Source organism: Tenrec ecaudatus, chromosome 15 (assembly GCF_050624435.1).
Source record: "Tenrec ecaudatus isolate mTenEca1 chromosome 15, mTenEca1.hap1, whole genome shotgun sequence".
Taxonomy (NCBI): domain Eukaryota; kingdom Metazoa; phylum Chordata; class Mammalia; order Afrosoricida; family Tenrecidae; genus Tenrec; species Tenrec ecaudatus.
In genome coordinates, this window is record NC_134544.1 from 63,657,342 (window position 1) to 63,678,552 (window position 21,211).

Here is a 21,211-nt window from a genome sequence, read left to right on the forward strand (position 1 = left end):
CGTCCTCACTTCTTGCTGAACGCCGAGCGAAGGCAGAAAGAACTCCCATGGTTCCAGCACCCACCGGGCCGCCCTGCTTTCCTGTCCCCTCTCAGAAGGAACGGCGATGGGGGCCCTGCCGGCGGGGGCCACGCAGCCCGTCCGGGCAAACCCGCTTGGGGGCCGGGAGATCGGGCCAGCAGGGCTCGCCCCTTCCCTCTGCACAGCCTCCAGGAATCTTGCTTGGACGAGTCTGCTGTCGGGACAGACTCGGGTCTCACCACTCCCTCCCTCCCCGCCCCAAACCACAGTCCCCGCCCGCCGCTCCGGACCCCGCGAGCCGCATCCTCTCGGACGACCCTCGGGCCGCGCAGGCGGGGAACCAGAGCCGCGCCGAGCGCCGGGGACGGGGAGGGCTCCGCTCGCGGAGGGGCGTCAAGTTCATGGTCCCCCCAGTGTCCAGCGGGGTACCGCGGTGCGTCCGTTCTCGGCGGGACGGTGCAAAGAAGGGTGTCCCCCGTCCCCCCTTCCTTCCGCAGACGCACGCAGAGCCCGGGCCCTCTCCGGCGGCGGCTCCCCACCGAGGGCGGCTTCCCTGAACTTGGGAGGTCCCGCCAGTCCCAGCTCCGGGAGGTACGTCCCGTCCCGTCCCGTCGCGTCCCGTCCAGTCCGGCGGGGGCAGGGAGGGAGGGGCGCCCGCAGCCCGAGGGCGCTGGCCCGACGCCGCGGCGGGCGTTTCCTGGACGCGGCTCCCGCCCCGGGGTGGGGGTGGGGCCGGGGCCGGGCCCGGGGGCGGTTCCCGGCGCGCGGAGGCGCCCGCCGCCCAGCTGCCGGCCGGGGGCGCCGGGGCCGCAGCCGCCGCGCAGGTCCCCGCGGGCGTCTGCCTGGACTGGGCGGCCGGGGGGCGGCGCGCGCCGCCGGCGATGGACGCGCCCGAGTCGGGCGGCGTGGTGCTCACCGCCTTCCATTCGCGCTCCTCCCGCGCGCAGCCGCCCGGCGCCGCGGGACCCCAGGGCCGCAGGTAAGACCCCGCGCCGGCGCCCGCACCCGCACCCGGGCCGAGCGCGCTCGCGCGGCGTGCCCTCGGCGCCCATGCCGGATGCCCGTGTCAAGGTGGGGGCCCGGGACGGACTCCCGGGCGAGTCTTTGTATTGTGCTAGGTCGGAAGTGGGGACTCCATGAATGAGAAGCCTTTGTCGCTCGCCGGCGGGGTTAGCCGCGGACTTGTAGAGTTGATAAGGAGACAGACACTGCATTCCGCCAAATTCACCCCGAAAATCTTGGGAAACTTCTTTTTAAAATGATCGGAAATGAAAATGGAGCATTAGCCAAAAAAAGGAAAGACAATTAGAAAACATTGTCCTAACTAACCCCCTAGTGGGCTATCCAGAACTTCTTTACTGACTTCATGGGAAAACATAGGTGGAGAAAGAGTAAAGTTCTAAAGACTGAAAAACAAAACAACAAAAAAAAGAATCTAGGTTATAAATATTTTCGGTTGTATAAGCACATCTGCATGATTATTGTATTACTGCTAATGTTGACTTTATGCATTCAATGCATATATAATTATTTCATTTGCAGCAAAATGTCAGGATGTTCCTGTTAGATTTTATAAATCGGGGAACTTTTAAATTACTGTTATCGATGTTTATCTACTAGATATAAGATAAAGGCCACAGATTTTCATGAACTAAACCAAACCTGTTAAAAATTCCTAGGGAGATTCAGTGGGTTGACACATTATTACACTAATAAGTGTAATGATTTGGTATTGGGAAGAAATTTTATTTGCTTAAATGTGGATATTTTCTCGGCATTTAATTAGTACTTTTAAAGTGGACAATTTGAGTGGGTGCTTAATTTTCGGCATATTTATTTTCAATCATTTCTGTTCTCTTACATTTTTATTTTAAGTTCTGCGCCAATCACTGTGTTTCTTAGTTTAATTGATAGAAAGTTTAATTGATAGATGATGACTTCAACAGATTGTGACCTTATTCCGTGAACTGTATCCTTTGGCTAGTAGCCACGAGAAGCACCAGTGGCATTGGCATGAGATCTGTGTTAGGCTTGGCTAACAAAGAAAATATTGTTCCTTCCAAACAGAGTAGGCTGAGGGAAATCTACTTTTGATATAAAGACAATAAGAAAATAATATTTTGCTTCCAGTTGTAAGAGATCACCCCTCTCTTCTTACAACTTGAAGGCTACTTGAAGACAAAAACTTGCATTTAATTTGCTGCGGGGTTTTGTTTTGTTTGTCCTAAACTGAGTCATCAGCTATAATTAGTTGGATTGTGGAGTCCAATCTAAGAGACAGGTAAATGCAAGCACCTTGATGAGAAACACGTGTAAGGTTTGTGCATTTTTGAACTGATTCTACTATAGCTGTTGTGTCTCGAACTCCCAGCAGCTGTCTAGAAGTAGTAGCCAGATGCTGCCATTCAGCCCCATCAGAAACCACATCTGTTTTCAAAGCACACTTTAGGGAGAAGTTCCATGAACTCAACCTGTGGCCTTGTAGAATGACAGTATGTGAGAGTGAGAGTTGCATGCTATGACCAGCGTTTCATCAGGCTGCTGCCAATTAGCCTTGCACCGCTCTATCTGTGCATTTGGGGTAGCTGCCCTCTTCCGGGACCTTTGTACCTCCCACCCTGTGATGCAGGAGATAGCTTCAGGGAACCCTTTGCAACTGAATATAGCTCACTTCCTTGGGTCCCAGCACTAAAAATCAAAAAGAAGCTCCTATATTTGCAAGAACATCATTACGCATGGATCTGATGGTAGAAATAATCAGACTCAAGCTATTAACCTTTGACTCACTAACTACTGAGCAATACTTCCTTTCAAGGGGAGGAGCAAGATCATATTGTGTTGCTTCTGAAAAATAGCATTCTCAAGTTTAAAGTCATGCCCTCTCCTTTAAATTCCTTTAAATATCTGTAACTCAATTTGTTGAGTCTTTATCAGTGTGACAGGAGAAAACACACGCCAGAGTGTGTCTGACTTTCTTTAGCTCTTGTTTCAAAATCCAACCAAATCCATTTTGACTCATCCCTACTCGAGAGGATAAAGCTCTTTAGCATTTCTGAGACTGAAAAGGTTTGTGCAACAGATGCTTCATGGTCCTCCTGAGAAGCTGGTGGGTATGAATCACCAGTTAATAGCCACTCTGCCACCAGCCTCCTTTCAGTGTTTCATAGCATAGATTACTTTGTTTGTGTAGTTTTGTGGGCATTTTGCTCACTAAGATACTAGGATAATAGATAGCCCTCTCTCTCTTGACTGTGTTTTGTCCACTTTTTGCCCCATTGTATCCAACAGTTGTGATGCTCCGCCGCTAACAGAAAGGTTGGGGTTTAGAACTCACCACTGGAGACCGGCTTCCTTCAAGACTGCAGCAAGATAAGCCCTGTGGGGCAGTTCTCTTCTGCCTCCTGTGGTGTCTCTGCCTTAGAAACAATAACAGCAGCAGTGATAGCTCAGGGCCTGAGAGCCTGTCTGGCGCAGGGTGTTGGGGTAACTATTGGTTGAAAGAACTTTGTATCCCTAAAGGTTTACATAGTAGCCAAGGGAAAATGGTTGGATTTTCAAAAGGAGAGCTCCATTGATTGTACCTTCATGTGCCCAGCAACACCCTAGGCTTCCGGCAATATAGAAGATAAATGAGATACCAGTCTTATCCTAAGAATGTAGCTATTTAGCTTTCACATCAATAGGATTTTTGTAGAAAAAAAAAAAACACACCGGGATGAAAGGCAATATTTCCAAGTCAAGGCTTCAGATAGAAGCCTGGACTTAACAGCTCTTCTTGAAAAATCCAAGGATCCAGCCCCCCAGACCTCCTGCCAGCACTGGCTGCAGACTACGGGGAGCCTGGAGCCCCCACACTGCAGTGGGATCTCCTGTGCTATTTCTCTTGATTTGCACTTTTATATCACGAAAATAAGGAGCCAGTAAAGTGTACTGGTCAGTTACTCAGGAATGGGATCAGCCCACCGGACCCTCCCCGCCTCCAATTACTACATTCTGGGCTTGGGTAGCTTTCTGCAACCGCTTGGACTATCGCCTGACTCTAGGAAGGAGCTTGATGTGTGCTAACGCTATGATTATTGTCACATTTTTAATCACAGTAGTTGCAGATATAAAGTGTCCTGTGATATGTATTTGAAGCTGGTATCTGTGCCTAACATGGAAAAACAGAGCAAGGAACAAGAGAAGTAAGTGTGTCTTTCAAGGAAAATGGGCGTTTTGACACGGGAATATCTATTTTGAGTTTTGCTACAGCTCCCATCTCAGAATTTAGAAAGATTTACGGGATCATTCCTTCCGATTCATTTTGTAGACTCCTGCGTTGATACAGTCAGTCTGGAGACTGGAGTCATAGTGGTGTGCATAAAACGTAATGAATGATCAAACATAACCCTAAATCGATTAGATATACTGACTTTTAGATGGAATTGCATGTACCTAAACGAGTCTAGATTGGGATAGACTGTCATTTGTTTATCTAACATTAATGTATGACATAGTTAAATTAATATCTTGATCTCTAATGCACATATTACCCTTGCTCCATCTCTTTCTGACACCGTGGAAAGCTCACTGTGTTAAAGATACACATCTTGTCTGGAAATAAAGGTAGTTAATCTTTTTTGTCCTTATGTTTTTGTCCCTCGATTTTTCATGGAGAAATATGCTGTAGCATTTAAAATATTTTTATATTTACTTTTCAGTCTTGGGGATTTTTCACCTGAGTTGCTGTAAGGGATGTTTGATCTTAGAGGTACACATGATTTGAATGAAAAAAAAATTTAAAACAAGTATTTCGATCTCACTTATTTTTAAGTGAGTGAATTTACTTAAAATTATTATAACAAAAAAGCATCATTTTCACCTGAGTTTCTGGATTGACTGACAATATAGGTTTATTCCCAACTAGAGAAAACAAGTCACCTTATTCTGATTTTACCTCTTAGTTGACTACCCTATATCCGTAAAGGTGGATGGAGTCCTTTATGTTTAGTGTCTTTGAGATCATGGTTACATTTCAAACTATTGCAAAACTTATTTGTACAGTAAAGAGCCTCAGAGTCATAACTGTTTGTTTGGGAAGAAGGAAATTTATCCTTTCACAAACATGCTATGTCAATATCTGTGTCTGTCCATCTATATTTGGAGAGGTTAAAAGAAAATGAAAAATGTTCACTTCAGTTTAAACAAATAGCTGAGAATCATGTGATTTTGAGAGACAATTTCTCTAGACCCTAATTTAGAATCCAGAAAGGAGACACACACACACACACACACACACACACACACACTCAGTTTATCTGCAAAATGAAAGGTAACTAAAGAGAAAGCTAGACATCTACTTTTTCCAGACTTTTCTGAATTACATACAAATGACGGTATACAATATTTTTCTGAAGGTGTGGTCTACAAAGACCAGGAGTTTGCCTGATGTTTATCTCATTATACCATAAACTTCCTGAAAGAGGATGGAAATAGAAAAGAGGAAGAGCTGACTCTTCCTCAGAAACAGCTATAGGAGCTAACCAAGGTTGTCCTTTGAATTATGATTCCATCAACAACATTGCGAGTTAAAGGGATACAGTTTTCTAATATCACGGTTGCTCTTTGTAGTGATCATCATTTGATTAAAATGGATTCAGCCATGATTGAAAAGTAACTCCTTTATGTGGAAGGAGTTTAGCAAATTTAGTAATTTATTTATGGGTCTCTTTCTGAAATGAAATGAATTAATTTAGGAAATGAATTAATTTAGGAAAACTCTTACTTCAAAATGTTAGTCCTTGTTGGATTGTGCATTTAGGAAGGTTTCTGTGAGTCCCTCCATGCCACATACCAGAGAACAAAAAGCCTACTTTTCCTTGACAATTTAGGAACTGGGAATAGGATTCTTCAAGAGAATACGGTATTTATAGACCAGTGCTTATGTTATGGTTGAAACCAGAGGGAGGGTCTCAGGTTTCTTTTTACTGCAGAGTCCCTGCTGAGTGTGAGCAACTCCACACACAGGGCTGTTGGAAAACATCTGGCCCATTTCCTTTGATCCTGTCATTTGGCTAAACATTTGGCCAGTGGCTCTATCCATTTGTAACCTGCTCAGCTGATCCTGAGCTTTAAGGCCTCATGTGTCCACAGAAATTCAGGGAATGTAGGCTATTGTGGAGCACCTTCTTGTGAGTAAAAAATGTGGACTTATTCGTAAATCTTATTTTAAACTCATTTAGACATATGCAGAGTCTCTAGGCAACTTTCCCTGCTTTCTTAACTCTAGCATGTTGTGTAATTATGGTGCCATTATCAAATCTAAAAAAAAGTAATAATAAGATTGATATAATACTATTCAATAAATGACAGGCTTTCTTCTGATTCCTCTGATTTTGCATCTAATGTCCTTTTTTTTTTTTTCTGCTCCAGATTTTATTCCAAATCTTAACTGAATTTACTTCTCAGGTCTTCAGAATTTTACCCTATGTGATCATGTGCCCCTGTCCTTGGTGATTTTGACGTTTTCTTTTTTACATTTTTAAGATTAGTTCTTATTTTGTAGAAAAGACTCCGCTCTGCTTTTCTCATAGTCAGGTCGAAGTTTAGCTTTTTTAGTGAAAACCCAACAGACAGGAGGTTGGGTCCATCTCAGAAATTCATATCATGGAGTAAATGATGTTGATAACTTTAACCACCTGGACAAGAGCTGACCTGCCAGGTTGTTTATTGTAAAATTGCTGTTTTTTTACTCTTGTAATTCATAAATATCTTGAAGGGGAGATACTTTTTTAAAAAAAAACATTTTATTAGGGGCTCATACAACTCCTATCACAATCCATGCATATACATACATCAATTGTATAAAGCACATCTGGACATTCTTTGCCCTAATCACTCTCAAAGCATTTGCTCTCCACTTAAGCCCTCCGCATCAGGTCCTCTTTTTTTCCCCCTCCCTCCCCGCTCCCCCCTCCCTTATGAGCCCTTGATAATCCACAGATTGTTATTTTGTCATATCTTACCCTATCCGGAGTCTCCCTTCCCCCCCTTCTCTGCTGTCCATCTCCCAGGGAGGAGGTCACATGTGGATCCTTGTAATCAGTTCCCGAAGGGGAGATACTTAAAGATAAGACAAATATCCCTTTCTCCCCATTGTATCTGTACCTTTTCTTTCATTATATACATTAATTACCAAACAGTTGAGCTGTGTTTGTTCTATTTCAATAATTCTGCATTGTAGTTCTGGTTGTCTTTTATTATTTAAGATTAATCTTTACATATCTTAAGATTTTGTTTTCAACTCTATTTTTTACATCTGTAATATGTAGATAAATTAATCCCTATCAAGCTTCCTATTCAATATCCACTTATGGAAAAAAATGTAGAAAACAATCAGTACATTCACCTTTATTCAAAGATCCACCAATGGATTTACCTTTTTCCAGACATGCAGAGAGATCGGACAGACGTTTCAGGCATTTTAAATGGCCAAGAGTTACAACTACTACAGAGACATTTAATCTTTTTCCTGTTCACTTTTCACCTCACTTTTACTCTGTGACTTAAAAAGATCTGACTAAACACACATTTCAGCGGCTGGCGACCTGAGCACGCTGAAAGGAGTACATGTGGTCCAAGAACCAGGTGGATTCCTGGACAACACTGGCTAGGGGAACCCTCACCTGCTTTCAAACCACCACGACTAACACTTGATAATTCATTATTACTTGTGATGTTGATCCTTTAAAAAAACCCACTCTTTCTATTGAGGATTTACTATGTGTGAGAAAGTACATTAAGCATTTGACATGATTTCATTTAAACTTTCACTCTCAACTCACTGCCAGTGAGTCATTTCAACTCATAGAGCTGGCCCTGTGGATTTTCAAGAGTGTAAATCTTTACCGGAGTAGGTCTTCTTTCTTCCTTGGAGTGGCTAGTGGTTTTGAATTGCTGACCTTGAAGTTAGCAGACCAACATGTGACACACCGCCGCCAGAGCTCCTTGTTTAAAACTTGACATTGGTCTTATGAAGGAGGAAGACACTGAAGGACAGAGAACTAGCCCAAGACCACCAAAGGTAGTGAGTACTAAAGCTAGGGAGGGTCCCACTCCACCTTTCACTAGAACTTGTACTTTTAGCATGCTATTTCAATCTTATGACATTTATTAGTTAATTAAGCTTTTAGGTTTTTTCCTCCTACCTTAATTTGATAATACATTTCTTAAGCAGCAGAATTGGACTGCTGTCTTCCCCTTTCGCAGTCAGTCATCGTTGCTCCCAGAGCAAATCGCACTGCCATTGACTTGATTCTAACTCATAGCAATTTTACAGGGCAGAGGAAATTGCCCTTGTGAGTTTTGGAGATGTAACACTTTATGGAAATAGAAAGCCTCATTTTTCTCCTCTATAGTGGCTAGAGGTTTCGAACTGCTGATCTTGTGGTTAGCAGCCTAACAAGTAACCCAGTATGCCACCAGGCACCAGGGCTCCTATTGCTCATAGAAGGTGTTTTGATCATTGTCATTCTGTAATTTCCTTTTGTGATCATTTCTATTCTGTCTTAATGGAGGACTAAGGATTAAATGAGTTAAATATAAAAGAATATAAATACTGAATTTGAGAAATCTTGTAATCACTTGGAGGAAATTCAGTTAGTATGTTTTAAAAGTCATGTTCTTGCTCTTCATGTATTCATATCTGTTAATCTAAGATATAACAATATTTGAAACTAGATACAATGTACTAAAGAAGGCATTTAAATTGACCAAGGAAATGATATCCAAACTATAGGAATTTTCTGTGAGTTCCTTTGGGGATGGGGTGGGGTAAAGCAGTTTAAAATAATTTAATCCTAGATTCATGTTCTTAGTACCCATTCTTAGCATTTATATTTTAGCTTTGAGAATTGCTTCCTTTAAGTGCTAAAATAGATTTCTGTGATTAAAGACACATTTCTTAGTTCCTTCCAATATGATTTACAAAATAATACTTATTTTGAGAGGAAACACTCTGAGAATTAAGACCTTTATCTTTCCTGACCCAAAATATGGTCAAGTTTCACAATGGAACCGAGCCAAGCCCTAGAGATAGATTGTGGAGGCTAGTGTTTTTTTTTTCTCTTTAAATTCTGCTCATAAATTTATTCTGAGATAAGATAGACTGTGGAGCTACAGACCCCTTTCAGTCACACATGGTCTCCCACCAGCCTGAGCACCAGCGGCCCTTATGACTTGGATGACGTGGAGCTAAAATGGTCTCCAAGAACTAATTTCCTTTTAGAAAATTCATCCTGAGCTCATGTTCTTCTGGCCGTGAACCCTCTGGAAAGGCCAACCATCTGGTCTCCCAGCGACTTGGTGCTTATGCTTTTGAAACAGATGTTCATTTAAATACACCTTGGTTCCTGGGACATCAAAACTATAGAGATCAAGCCTCCATGTATTTATATATAAACAGTGCTCTGTGTCTCTTAGCTCACCCCATGACTTTAAAAGCCTCTTCCCACTATTCTTAATCACCCAAAGAATTCAGGGTATTTTACTAATAGGGGCTAAGTTTCATGAAAGACCAACCATGAAGGAGAACTGCGTGGAACAATCTCTGTAAACAAAGTATGGGAGTGTGTCTTGCCTACAGGTTTACAGGGTCTAAACTACTTAAGTTCTGCTGATCCCTCACCACCTGCTCCAACTATCAGTTCTCTCCCGTCCCCTCTCTCTCCTCCCTGTTCCCTACTCCCCCACAGTCTGATCTAATGTGTTCAGTAACAAGGCAACTGCAGCAAAGCATAAAGGAGGGGGAACGTGCCCCTAACGGGCATAGAACCAGGGAATCGGTGATTTAGATTATAGATTGCCATTTCCTTCGTTTCCTTTCAAACACTATTCTAACTACCATGAATGCTATCTTGCTAAGTGTAACTTGGAGAGTCTTGAAAACACACTTGCTGTGACTTTTCATTGGCACATTCAAAGACAAACATTTGCTGACCTCAATAGTGTAAGGAATTAAAGGGGGAAAGAGCTGACTTCAAGTTTCCACAAATTCTGTTGTGAAAAACAGAGATTGCCTGGCCCCTCTTGTTTTTTTAACATAGCACAATTTAAAATCCTCTCCCTCCTTACTTATAAAGCTCCGTGATGACAAGGTCAACTTGGGAACTGTTTTTTATAAAATCTGAACTATGCTTAGTTGCAGAAAGCCCTGTTGTAGAGCACTCCCACCTTTTCAGTTGCTGTGTAATTGGGAAACGCAGGCCGGGCTGTGCATATGCAACGCTGTGTCATCCTTCGTGGAGTCATGAGCCAATGCCAAGGAAAACAACATGCTTCATTGCTTAAAGAAGGCCAAGTGAAGTTGATTTCAGTGATATCCTCTTAACCAACCAGAAGCTGAAAAAGGTTCTTATCATGCGATTTAAAAAAGTTAGCACCAATTCTCTTTAGAATTTTTGAAAGTACTTGAATTGACTATCCAAAGAACTTTTAAGAGATGTGTTAACAATGAGCTCTACTTAGTCAACCGAACTTTATTCTTTCTTCTATTATCTTCCCTTCTCCTTGCCCTGGCCGTGTCCAATCTCATTTATTACTACAGTCATCTAATTAAGAACTCTTTAAAATCCATAAAATCAAAATGATAATCTTTTAGCTGCTTGCTGATGTTGTTCCAGTTTAAGGATCACTATGATAAGGGATCGAGAAGTAATCAAGAAGGCTGACACAGTAGTTGAACTAACAGCCATGGAGGTGAGAGTGGGTGGTGGAAAATCAGCAATGGAGTTGATGTGATTTGATGACTAAATGTACACTGAAGACCAGGAAAATATGACTTGAGGATGTTATTAGCGGAAATTGGAGATTCTGGCGCAGGAGTGGATTCTGGAGGGAAAATGATGAGTCAGCTTCTGAAAGCTTGAGTTTTAGTTAAGTATAGTTAGTTGATGTAAATAGGCCCTGCAGGCAGTTGGCTAAACAAGTTGGGGGGGAAATCAAGGCTGAAAATGCAACATATTTATGGAAGGAGGACTTGAGCACTTTGGAAATATTCAAAACTACCAGTAATACCTCCTGAGATCTGTTAGGAATGAACGTGGATGTGTAGAGACAGCAGGAGACCAAAGAGGGAAACCCGAGGGGCCATCCCTACTAGGTAAAGACAGAGCATCGGGACCAGTGATAGAAGACACAAGGAGAGGAGCATGACAGAAGTCAAGATATTAGTGATGGAATGAGTAGCTAGTCCTAACAAAAGTAGCCAAATGACTGACCAGGTAAAGGCTGCAAACCCTTCCCTGGCTGTATCCTGTGAATATTTGGGAGGACGCTCGCTAAAGTGGGTTTGACGGTGTTGTAGAGGAAGCCAGGTATTTGTGGGTTGAGTAGTGAGTGTGAGGCAGATAGAGGAAGCCAGTTATTTGTGGGTTGAATAGTGAGTGTGAGGTAGATAGAGGAAGCCAGTTATTTGTGGGTTGAGTAGTGAGTGTGAGTAGGTAGAGGAAGCCAGTTATTTGTGGGTTGAGTAGTGAGTGTGAGGCAGATAGAGGAAGCCAGTTATTTGTGGGTTGAGTAGTGAGTGTGAGGCAGATAGAGGAAGCCAGTTATTTGTGGGTTGAGTAGTGAGTGTGAGGTAGAGTTGACACAACCAGTAGGAGAGCCCTTCTAAACACTTAGTTCATGTGGTGGCAGAGACATAAAAGGCAGCCCCAAGGGGAGGAAGGGGACTTTAAAAAGCTGAAAAGGCTCCTCTCAACTGTGTTCAGTTGGGTTCTCTAGGAGAGTAAAGCCAGTGATGATTGCATTGGAATGTTTTCAGAACGAGATGGAAATCAAGAAATGACTTCGGTAGTTGAAGAAGTGCATAAGTTTGGTTTGGGTCAAATACACGGGTCAGATGTAAGCTGGAGGCTTCTCCTAACTCGCATAGGAAGCAGGAAGAGGAAGCAGAAGGGCCCCAGGCTAGTAGCTGCAGAGCGGGATGGATCAGAAGCAGGCTCTGTGGATCACACATTTAGTCTCCTACTGAAGATCTTTTAATACTCTTTTTCTTTTTTTTTTTAATCGGATGAAACCTTGTAATAGCATGTAAGTATTGTCAGGACAAGCTCATTGTGCATTTTGCTCACAGCTGAATTCCTTCCCTACCTTCAACATCAAAGAGCCAAGTGGTGAAGTGTTAGTATGGTTGTGCAGTGAAGACAGTGTAGGTTGTAATAGGGCCTAGTCCTTGTGTTGGAGAGGTTTAGTATATTAGAAACAGACGACTTCTCTTCTCTGAAGATATTGTAGCATCTTTGGGTGGGGTTTGGGGAAGAATGTTTCTATCAGAAGTTGCAGTATAACCAAGAGAATTAAGCATGAGAGCAGTTTCTGGAATCACTGAAGTGGTAGAATCTGAAACTACAGAAAGGGTATGATAGCTTAGCGTCATCTTGGCTGTGTCAGGATTCTTGGTCGTTTGGCAGTTACAACCTCCCTCATTACGGATCAAATATGGAATCAACCTCATAATGCTGCCAGGCACGCGTGGAAAGATTTGGGCGGACTACAATTGAAAGTAAGCTGTGTGACCTAGTCCTATTTCAACACGCTCTGTGCGAAGGCGTCCCCCTTCTCATGCACCAGCATCTTGCATATTTCTCATCCACCCAGAGTCTTTGCGCTGCCGCCAAGAGCCCACCACAGTACCTACTGCCCGGTACCAATTGTGTAATAACACTGGTCTGATTTCTGTAAACTTATTTGAGGGATATTTGGGGTATAGTAGCCAGAATTGTTGTCTAATTTTAACATACTCAATTGTCCTAGGTAGAATCTGGTTTATTTCTATCAAGATACTTGAATCAGAAAAGCCTGTCTATAAGATGCTTGCTTTTAAGGTTGTTGTTTTTTTTTTTAGTATACCCTATCCATAAGCACAATAGATTTTGGTTTTTGTCATTGTTTTCAGCTATTTGGAAATGTATAGGAGTTACGAGGAATGCTAAGACTCTATTTTGTTAAAGAATAAAGACAACAGTTACATGGCAGCAGTTGTAGCATTAGAATTTGCTTCGTGTTAAAAAAAACAAATCCTGGTGGTGTGGTGGTTATGCGTAGGGCTGGTAACCACAAAATTGGCAGTTTGAAGCCATCACTCACTCCAAGGGAGAAAGACGAGGTTGCTACTCCTGTTAAGAGTTATAGTACTGGAAACACCCACGGGCAGTTCTACGGTGCCCTGTAGGTTCTAAGCGTCAGCATTGATTCAATGGCAGTGAATTTGGCTTTAGTTTGGGTGTGTAGAACCAAGAGTAGCCCAAAAAACTGATTCCAAGGCAGTGGAGGTCAAACATATACTCGTACTCACTCCCCAGCCTTTTAAATTTTTATTTATTTTTTACCCATTTTGTCAACAGCCATCCCTTCCATGGCATTCTCTGTTTTTCTTCTGGGATGGATAATCTGTTGTAATGGCTACACCGACCATACTTAGAGTATATTAAAGAGGAACAGAGTGGGATCAGAATCAGGACACATGTAAGCTAAGTCTAGAAGGTTCTTCAGAACTAGAAAGAAAGCACAACTCTTTATTGTTCTGTGTGGGGTAGCTCTCACAGTTTCTCTCAGTCATGTGAGCCACCAGGCCCTGCTGTCTGCCCTGCGCCCTCCCTCTCAGTCATGCTCACCTCACCTTAACCTCCTACGGCCCTTTGGCCTCCTTTGCATTAGCTGATCTGGCTCACAGATAGTGTAGCAATTCTGTTCGGCTCTCCTAGCTGCATTCTGAGCAGCAGGTTTCTGCTGTCACCAACTCTGCCCAGGGACACTCCCAGCACTCCCTCCTTCTTCAGTGTCAGAGGCCTTGACCTGTGTTCTAGCTCTTTCAGCAGGCTCCTTACGTCCTCTCTTTCTGTTTCTTGCCTCTTCGTCACTCTTGACTTTTGTGTCGGTTGCTTCTTTCTTCCTTCTGAAACCTCTGTAGGATTGACTGCATTTGTAAGCAATTCAGTTTCAAGATCCTCCCAACGGGACCAAACATGACCAATCCCTTTGGTGGACCATCGACACTCCATTCACCTAGTCATCTTATTCACATAGCTTATAGTATATTTATCAAAAACGACACATTGTGGAGGATAGACCAATCACTAGGCAGGTTGCATCTCAGGGCCAGAGGAAAAAAAATATCAAACATCAAATTGTTTACAGCTTACCCAAGAAATGTCCATCAGCCTGATGGACAAAAGTAATAAACTCTCTGGGCTAGAAAACCAAGGCAAAGGTAACTCAGGAGTTAGGGGGGAATATCCCTTAGGATATTTTCCCAATGAGCTATTAAAAAAAAGTCATATAAAGGAGCCAATAGATGGTGAAATACACCACCAAACCCATGAAAAGTCCAGTCTGTTGCTATGGAGTCAATTCTGACTCATATAGACCCTATAGAATAGGATCTTCTTCTTTCTCATACTCTTTTACCTTCCCATTTCCCTCAACCTCCCCTTCCACAACCCTAAGAAACAAGTAATCCAATTCCTGTCTCTATAGGCTCAACTACCCTAGATTTCCTATAAAGACAAACAAGGTTGAAAATACTTCCGGAAGCAGACCGCCACATAGTTCTCCCGTGAAGCAACCAGGGGGCCCTGGGAGCAGGCAGCTGAGCCCTCCCTGACCTACCGGGCTCCGGGCTCCTGGGCTCGGCTGACAGGGCACACCAATCACTGCGTCGCTTGAAAGGTGAATCTTACTGATTTCATATGCACTAGCTATACTGACACAAAATTAACATAAACATATTTTTATTAAAAGTAGACTTCTAAGGAATATGCGTGCACATTGTAGAATATTTTCTCCTTGAGTGTTAATATACAATAAAAAACATATACAAAATTTAAAGGAAATAACCATTTCACTTTTCCCCCATCTTTTCTGCTTTGGGGAGGCTTTCATTTTTCGTTTTGTGAGTGACCGGATCTCCGAACTGAGGTACGCATGAAGAAAATGGTCTCAGAAACTTGACAGGGTTTCCCCTCCTCTCAGAAGGCATGCCTTCCCCCTTCCTCACTGAGCTGTACTGTGCTCGCCTTACCCCCTGAGCTACTAGGGTGCAGGGAAAAGTCTGCTGGTACTGAGTCTAATGGCTGGTACTGAGTCTAAAGGCTGGTACTGAGTCTAACGGCTGGTACTAAGTCTAAAGGCTGGTACTGAGTCTAATGGTTGGTACTGAGTCTAAAGGCTGGTACTGAGTCTAAAGGCTAGTACTGAGTCTAACGGTTGGTACTGAGTCTAAAGGCTGGTACTGAGTCTAAAGGCTGGTACTGAGTCTAAAGGCTGGTACTGAGTCTAAAGGCTGGTAGTGAGTCTAACGGCTCGTACTGAGTCTAAAGGCTGGTACTGAGTCTAAAGGCTGGTACTGAGTCTAAAGGCTGGTACTGAGTCTAACGGCTGGTACTGAGTCTAAGGTACTGAGTCTAAAGGCTGGTATTGAGTCTAAAGGACTTCCGAAGCGATATCACGGACGTACAGAAAACAAACCCTGCATTGAACAGTCACTCACCCCGAAGCGTTATACCTGTGTTCAGTAGAGTGCACAGTTCTCCGCTCCACCAATTCTGCCATTCCGAACAAAGGTACAGAAAGTATTGATCTCTCCAGGAGTCTCCTTCACACCCTTCTCTCCTTCAGCGTCCCCTGCTGGGCCGGCGACCCCTTTCTGGCTGCCTCCCCGGGGATGAGTTCTCCTCGTCTCTGGAAGTCATGGACGTGGGTTCACCTGGGAGTTTTATGTTTTCATGCGCTACCTTCCATGTCTCATTGAGTGGTTTTCACGGGGAAACGTGTTATGCGATGAAGGACTGACAGTGGGAGCCGTGGGATCCAGTCGCCGTTGGTGACTGGCTCCCTGGAGACCTTCCCTTTCCTGCTGCAGCCTCCCAGGTCGGGCTCCCTGGCTTCTCACCATGGAGCTGTCAACTTCAGGCCTGAAGTGTTTATCTTCCCAAAGCATGCGTTTTTAAATGTCTAATGGTGGAATTCCAGGTCTCCAGAGGAGCCGTCACGAGGCTGGGAGTCATACATCAGTGTCTTCATTCAGATGAGGGACTGGCAACGTTTCTCTCCACGAGGACAGTTATTTGGGCTTTGCAGGCCACGTCCCCTTTGTTCCAACTCTGCTGTGAACACGAAAGCAGCCACAGGCACTACATGAACAAAGAGCTGTGACTGCGCTGAATAAAACTTTATTTAAAGAAACAGGACTGCGTGTGGCCTGTGGAGCAGACATTGTGGACCCTTAATTTACACAGTTGACTATATTACCTACTCATGCATTTTGTTATTTTTTTCTAGCAACCTTAGCTTCACAGAATATAGAGAAACAATTCTCTAGAAGACATAGTTTAAGGATATCTGAGGTTGTACCTGGTACATTTTAAGTGAGAATGCCAAATCTCAGAGTTGTAATTTTTCAAAGTCACAGAGTCAGAGGGAAGAGTTCAGACTACCTGAAACGCCCTAGTCTCTCCCTAATGTTATTCAACCTATTCCATTTGTGGTACATGAGGATGCCCTGCTTTAGCTCACACATTTTAACAGAGTAAAGAGAAGGATTGACGAAGAAAAAGAAAATTAAATAGGAATTCAGGTAGTAGCATCTGAAATATTTCACCTAAAAAAGAATGAGAATTATATATTTAGCAAATGAATTCATATAAAAAGTATATTGAATATTTTGCCCAAATATGTTTTAACATTTAAAGTACGTGAAAAGAAGTCATAATGAAATATATGTTTCTTAAATTAGAAAATAAAAACCGGTGGGTTCTCTTCCATTCAGTTCATTTACATGTGTATTCTTATTTTATTTTTCAAACAGTGGGTACCTTTTCTTGAAAGTGCAATGAAAGATCAAAGCTAAATAAGACCCAGTTCCTGTGCTGCTGAGGACCCCAGGAGAGTTCAGAGCGATGCCTGGGTTAGCTTTGGAGCCTCTGGAGCGAGAATGGAACAGGGACAGTGGGATTTGAGTTGGCCATGTGGATGTACCTCACAACGTGTGCAAAGTGGGCAGGGCTTTTCAGCCGAGGCCCACAGTCCAGCTTGGAAATACTGAGGCATTGATGAAACAAGTAGTGATAAATTCTGTCGATTTAACAGCACAATATTTGATTTGCAGTTTTAGTTTTCTCATTGGAGGAGAGATCAAACAAATTTCCAATTGCTCCAGTCAAAATAGGGAAATAAATCTCAAAGTACCTTACTTTGAGAGGATGCCTATTCATAATTAATGAATCAGAATCAATAAAAATTCTTTCATAACTCCTACAAACTAGTTTATCCATTGAGAATTGTTTAGCTTACGAATAATCACAACCATATACCGGAATTCAAGTCTAACTTTTAGTGGAGACACACATGGCTCTTAGCCCCAACGATGCAAGCTTTCTCCGTGCTTAATTTGGCTGTGGTTGGTCACATGATGGAGCTGGGCATGGTGGATGACGGCTCTAAGGTGGGCCACCAAAGGATTCCAGGACAGACAGAGAAGACCTGGACTCAACCATCAGGAAACGTTGGCCACCACAGGCATTTTTGTAATTCCCTGAAGGCCAGGATGTAACGACTAACCAGACAGATTTTGGTGGTTAGCCCCAGCTTGCTCAGCTGCGGTTAAGCCCCTGGCCACCGGTATTATAAACTGTGCCCCTATCGGCCTTGGGAAAGTCTGGAAGAGATTTAGTTATTGGGTTTCCACCTTCCGAGAATGATGCCACTCATTTGATAATGTTATCCACATCACCGAGTGGGATTCGGCCACGAAGCAGCAAATAGCCAGTTAAACCATTTGTACATCTGAATTTACTCTGCATAGTTATTTTACATTCAGGATTTTTTTCATTGATCATCATCATGGCTGTATGGTCGCTTACACTATGATGGTAAGTTTTATCTCTAGTGACCAGAGACTGACTTTGAACAAGTATCAGACAAGCTCAATGTAAAAACAGCACATAATTCAAATAGAAATTAGCTCGAATCGCTGCGGGGTAGAGGTTGCCTTTCTGTAGTGCCTTCCCGTAGTCAGGATACCCCTGGGGAACATGGCTGTGACAAACAACTGCTGTGGCTTCCACATGTCTGCCTGACATGCAAGAGCAACCAGAAGAGAGGCTAGGCACCCTGACCTCAAGAGGGAAGACTCGCCCACACAGTAGAGCCATTCTCACAAGTAAAGGCGCTTACCATCAGCAATGGACAAAGTTAGGGAACAGGAATATACCAAGTCTCAGGCCATTTTCAAAGATGTGTAGAGGAGATGGGAGCTTTTCAGCTGCACATTTTTCCCAATAGGAAAACAAAAAGTAGTCCTTTTTGACCCTCACAATGAGACTGCATGATCCATTTCCTAAACTTGGATGTGCTTCTTTGTGCTTTCTCAGACTCGACGGTGTATTATCTACGCATGACACCCTCAGTCCCCAGGAGGGTTGTGTGCTGAGATGGAGAGGAAAATATTTGTTTATGCAAATGAACATTTCTGAGGTTGAGGATTAACTCTTAATCCAACTCTGACCAATATGACCATAATGTCAGGAAGCAAAAATGCTTGAGCTAAAAATGGAACCTATCAAACAACCGATCTTATTTATTTGTACATTTTCTCTTCAGGAGGCCATAGTCCCCTGAAAATATGGATTCAGAAAAGATTAGCTAAAGTCATGAAAACCAAATTAGTCACAGACCTTAATATCATTCTCTTTGACAAAAATTCCTTTGTAGCACACACTTACAAATCTCCGGACGGTGTAGACATTTCCTCCCACCTTGAATGTTATATGACGCTTGGGTTCCACAAAACCAGTTCCATCAATCAGTTTATAGGCAATGCGGCCCCAAGGATCCCTACAAAACAGCCACTCTTGATTTTCAAATGAGGAACCTAAGCTGTCAACCAATTCAAGTGTTTAAAATTCTAACATTTCTGTACAATTTTTAATAGGAAGAATTCATTTATACTATTTCTTCTTTTTTTTGTATGTAATCTTTTAATTTCATTTTTTGAGCAGTTCATTTTTTTAAAATCTTACTTTCTAAAAGTATTTTCCCATGAGAAACTGAAAGCCTCCAACATAGACCGGTTGAGAAACTCTCATGCTGTACAATTACTGATTAGATAAATATAACCCGTCCCTCTAAGCCTTAGTTTTTGCACCTATGCAATCAATTTAATACTAGCATTTATCTCTACAGTTGGATGTCAGAATTAAGGAAGGATGAACATATGTAAAGTGGTTAGCAGTGCCTGCCCATGGTGTGCCTCTCCCATGAGTTCTTCATATTATTGAGTAGTAGACTGTGGAGGTGTTGTGAGTCTGGGTGGACTAGAGAAACACATTCATGGACACGCGTGTGTGTATAGGAAAGAGCTTTATGAAGGGAGACGTCGGACAGGGCACGATGTGACAAAATAATAATTTATAAATTATCAAGGGCTCATGAGGGAGGGGGAGCGGGGGGGGAGGGGAAAAACGAGGACCCGATGCCAGGGGCTTAAGTGGAGAGCCAATGATGAGGGCAATGGATGTACAAATGTGCTCTACACAATCGATGCATGTATGGATTGTGATACGAGCTGCACGAGCCCCCAACAAAATGATTTTTAAAAAGGAAAAAGCTTTATATACAAGAGCAATTGAATACCGAGAACATTGAGAAAACATCCCAGCCTAGTTCAGATCAAGTCCATAAATCTGATATTAGCCCATATGTCTGATACCAATCTATAAAGTCCTCTTCAGACTCATGAAACACATGCAATGATGCCAAATGTAGGAAGATCACGGGCCAGTGGTGGGCAGTCTTGTGGATCCAGTGATGGTAGAGGCATTTCTGCGCTGGCAGGGGTCTCCACATGGTTCCTCTAGCTCAGGTTCCATTTGTTTTGTCAGCTGCAATGTCTCCCAGGGAATGAGCTGAGAGAAAGAGCGTCTCCCACCTCCAAGGAAGAATACAGGAGTTCCCAGAGTCCTCAGGAGAAGGCCCTGCCCACCCAGAGGCCTCACTGCCTATGACCTGATTGGCAGCCTAGATCCTACTCCTTCACTCTGAATCCCCAAATTGACATGTAACTACCACACTCACCATCAGATTGCCTACAGTGACCAACATGTGGTATCTGGCCTTCCTTGACTGTTCAGTGTGCGCCTTCATTACAATGTGCAATGTCCTTCAAGCGATGAAATTAATTCACGTAATTGGTTGCCAGCTTTTTAATTCACAAGTTTCTGGAACTGAATTTTCTGATCATTACTGTTTACTAGCATATAGTATTACTTTGGGACCCAGATAAATGACTTCCCACACCAAGATGGCAAGTCTAGAGACAGAAACATTAAGTTCACAAGTTGCATCGCCTGAGGGAGTGCCATGTAGTACAAAGAAAAAAGACAACACACACGATCTCTTCTCATCAAAGAGGCCAACAGTTTTAAAAACGTTTTAGCGAAGTGTCAAAATCAAGGTCGCTGTACCTTCAACAAACATCATGGTGTGTAATGAGAGTAGTTTTGTTTCTGAGCATTAAAAGGTTAGCTGAGGCCAATTCAACCAATCCTCTTTGAGTTACTATACAGACTGAATTGACTCCAGGTCTTGTAGGAAGTACAGCCAGAATGCTCTTCGGAGATGGTGGCAAGGTTTCATTTTTCATACCTTGGGCATGTTGTCAGGAGAGACCAGTCCCTGGAGAAGGCCATCGTGTGTGATAAAGTAGAGGGGCAGCAAAAAAGAGGGAAGCACGCCAAGGGATGGATGGACACAGTGGCTTCAACAGTGGGCTCAAACACAGGAACAGTGGTAGAGTGGTACAGGACTGGGTAGTGCTTGGCTCCTTTGCGCATAGGATCATGACGGGTCAGAACCAACTTGATAGCACCGACGCTCCGGGCGGAGGATCGGGACCCACGTGCACCCTGCGGTCCGCTCTACGGGTCGGGCCCTCTGGCCCCTCGTAACGGGGAAGACGCTCCTCTCCACGAGCAGCCCGGCTCGGCCCGGAAGGGGGCTAATGGCGCGTTATACTATTTCTTCTTATACAACATTTTATTTATACTATTTCTTACACAACATGCCAGCACAGCCTAATAGACGTTCACTTGACTGATAGAGCCCCACAGACCTTTTTGGGGGATTATCAGAATTTGACTTGGAACCATATTCCTTC

The 21,211-nt window shown here is 43.3% G+C and overlaps 1 protein-coding gene across 4 annotated transcripts in view; it reads left to right on the top strand.

Moving 5' to 3' along the window:
• Positions 1 to 343: 343 nt before the first annotated feature.
• ARHGAP28 (Rho GTPase activating protein 28) overlaps positions 344 to 21,211 on the top strand; it is a 203,138-nt gene continuing 182,270 nt past the window's right edge. Inside the window, exon 1 of one of the 4 annotated variants that reach the window (XM_075533170.1) lies at positions 344 to 612. Coding sequence is in view for 2 of the 4 variants with exons in the window: in XM_075533168.1 (XP_075389283.1) it covers positions 903 to 1,000 (98 nt within the window). In the remaining 2 variants the exon portion in view is untranslated. Of the gene's footprint in view, positions 613 to 844; positions 1,001 to 21,211 lie in introns of those variants that run through there. The other 3 variants (XM_075533168.1, XM_075533167.1, XM_075533169.1) reach the window with 3 other exon arrangements.